General features: G+C 54.4%; 1 protein-coding gene across 1 annotated transcript in view; it reads right to left on the bottom strand.

The window, feature by feature from the left end:
* Positions 1 to 7: 7 nt before the first annotated feature.
* LOC101860945 (chromodomain-helicase-DNA-binding protein 9) overlaps positions 8 to 3,113 on the bottom strand; it is a gene marked incomplete at its 5' end in the record, with an annotated part of 50,784 nt that continues 47,678 nt past the window's right edge. Inside the window, 1 exon segment of the mRNA XM_035973570.1 lies at positions 8 to 2,064. Within this exon segment, the coding sequence (XP_035829463.1) occupies positions 598 to 2,064 (1,467 nt within the window).

Here is a 3,113-nt window from a genome sequence, read left to right as displayed (position 1 = left end):
GAAAAAAAAAAAAAGAGCTTTACAAGAAGCATTCACTAGCGCATCGAGTTCACTGGTATATCCTTGGTCACTCCCAGCACCGGACGACGGACAGGACAAGATGACCAGTGGTGTCCAGTCCGCGTCCCACACAAACTTCTCCTCACCCGACACCTCACTGGAGGACGAGTGGACATACAGGGGCTCCTCTACAGCACTGTCCGGCTCAGCGGTCGCTCGAAAACACTGACCAGTTTAATCCACAGTTGAAACGGTAGCTCCAATTATGCAAGCAATCCGATTGAGACTCCATCCATAGAGATGTGGATGGTAAGACTTCTGGAAGTCTTGAACAACGCTGTTCACAACTTTTGATTCACACAAAAAGACTCGGCTACTTTTCCAATCCGGAACATTCCAAGTTGAGAGCCTGAAGAAGAACAAGAACTGATCACCTCCGACGAATATCCGTCCCTCGAAGCTCCCCGATGTAACACCACACAAAGCTTGGCCAATTCCACATCGCCACCCCACCCAGTCGACGCTCACTCTTCTCTGAACCACACCAACCACACACAGCGAGAGACCGGCCATTCGACCAGCAGGGGATGATAGCCTTTACTTGTCGGCCCCTTCCTCAGCCCCCTCCCCTCCCTCTCCTCCCTCCCCTTGCCCTGACTGAGCAGCCTCTATACTGGCAGCGACCTCCCCTCCCTCGTCTGTCACTGGGGTGGTCGCGACTGTCTCTGTGGGCTTACAGTCCACACTCTCCTTCCCCTCCGTCTCCGACACGCCAGGGACACCCTCCGGCCTCTCCACCTTCTTCTCCTTCGAATCTCCCTTCAGAACACGGTCTTTCAAAGAATCTAAAATCCTATTCAGCTTCAGAGATCCCTGGATTTTGTTTTTGCCCGGAACTTTGAGCCCGCTCGATGAGGATGACGATGACGGGGCTCGGGCAGAGGGCGACGAACGATGAGAGGACGAGCTGACCGGTGACGGCGAGGGGCAGTCCCCAGATTTGGATTTTGGTTTCATGGACAAGTCCGTCGCCTGTTCCTGGGCTTGGTGAGATGACGACGACGATGATGACGTTGATGATGGTAGATGAGACGAGGCCCGGTGGACAGACAGATCCTGAGCTTGGTACGAGGAGGGGGAGGGGGAGGAGGACGACTTGTGCCTCTTGGCCGAGAGATCTTCCGCACCGTGGGCTTGTGGGATGGCGGTGGGGGAGGCCGTGCGCTGCGAGGGTCGCTCCGCGTGGTGCGGCGCGTGTTGGTGCTTACGGCGCTTGTCGTAGTGGTACTGCTGGTCCTGGTGGTGGTGGCGGTGGTGCTGCTGTTGTTGGTGGTGTTTGCTGCTGCTGCTGCTGCTGTCTCGGCTGTCTGAGGGGGTGGTGTCGGGCTGACCATTGATGGGGGAGGGGGACGAGTGCGGTGGGGCCACCAGACCGGGGGGTAGAAGTCCCCCGAGAGAGGTGGGGAGGGGGAAGTTGGGGAGTCCCCCCGAGGCAGCGGCGGCCAGCAGGGGGTTGTACATCATGGGGTTGAAGTACATGTGGGGGAACGAGGGGTGAGCCGCGTCCAGCGAGGAGGACAGAGACGAGGTAGATGCCGACGACTGCTCACTCTTCCCGTCCGACTTCTTTCCTTTCCCCTCCTCCCCCGCAGAACTCCCCTCCCCTCGACCGCCCTCCTTCCCAGCCCCTCCTCTCTCTCCCGCCGCCTCCTTCTCTCTCTCCTTCAGCTCCTTCTCTCTCTCCTTCAGCTCCTCCTCCATAGCCTTAGCAAGGTGTGGAGGGAACCCCAGCCCCGGGAGCCCTAAGCCCTGCAGCCCCATCAGAGGGTTGAGCCCCGGCAGACCGGCCATCGTGCCAAAGGGCAGCCCCAGGGGCAGTTTGGGGAAGCTGCTGACCAGCCCGGCGGCCGCCGCCCCCTGGAAGGCTGAGAGAGCGGAGAGTGAGGCGGGGGGGAACGGCAGCTCCCCGGACATCATCTGAGGGTGGCGCGCCGGCTCACGCGGCTTCCGACCTCGGCCAGACGGCTTCAGGATGCGGCTGTCCATGGACTTGGGGAGCACGCCCTGTGACAAAACAGAGGAAATATTGGGGAGGTTTCAATAAGAGTTTTATGGCACTTGCAACACAATAAGGCCATACAAGTGCCGAAGATAAAAAGTGTCACAAGAGAGTAACAAACATAAAAAAGAAGGAGGGGAGATCAGGACGATAGACTTTTGATAGGAAAGAAGAAGCAAACCACACCAGAGCACCCACCAACCACCCACAAACAAGCAGGCAACCACAAACAAACACACACACACACATTTTTTTTCTAGTAGAGATTTTACGGCGCTCGAAACTGCACAAGGTCATAAGAGTGCCAGAAGATTAGAGGTGTTACAAGAGAGTAACAAACATAAAAAAAGGAGGGGAGATAAGGACGATAGATGTTTGATAGGAAAGAAGGAGCAAACCACACCAGAGCACCCGCCAACTACCCACAAGCCCACTTTTCAAAGAATAGCCAGCGACCACAAACAAGCACACAAACAAGCGAGCGACCACAAACAAACAAACACACACACAAACAAGCGAGCGACCACACACAAACAAACACACAAACAAGGACAAGCGAGTGACCACAAACAAACAAACACACAAACAAGCGAGCGACCACAAACAAACAAACACACGAACAAGCACAAGCGAGTGACCACAAACAAACAAACACACAAACAAGCGAGTGACCACAAACAAACAAACACACAAACAAGCGAGCGACCACAAACAAACAAACACACGAACAAGCACAAGCGAGTGACCACAAACAAACAAACACACAAACAAGCGAGTGACCACAAACAAACAAACACACAAACAAGGACAAGCGAGTGACCACAAACAAACAAACACACAAACAAGGACAAGCGAGTGACCACAAACAAACAAACACACAAACAAGCGAGCGACCACAAACAAACACACACACAAACAAGCACAAGCGAGTGACCACAAACAAACACACACACAAACAAGCACAAGCGAGTGACCACAAACAAACAAACACACAAACAAGGACAAGTGAGTGACCACAAACAAACAAACACACAAACAAGCGAGTGACCACAAA

This window comes from Aplysia californica, unplaced genomic scaffold (genome assembly GCF_000002075.1).
Source record: "Aplysia californica isolate F4 #8 unplaced genomic scaffold, AplCal3.0 scaffold01431, whole genome shotgun sequence".
NCBI classification, from domain to species: Eukaryota; Metazoa; Mollusca; class Gastropoda; order Aplysiida; family Aplysiidae; genus Aplysia; species Aplysia californica.
Note: the sequence above shows the minus strand (reverse complement) of the source record. Positions and strands in the feature narration are given on the sequence as shown.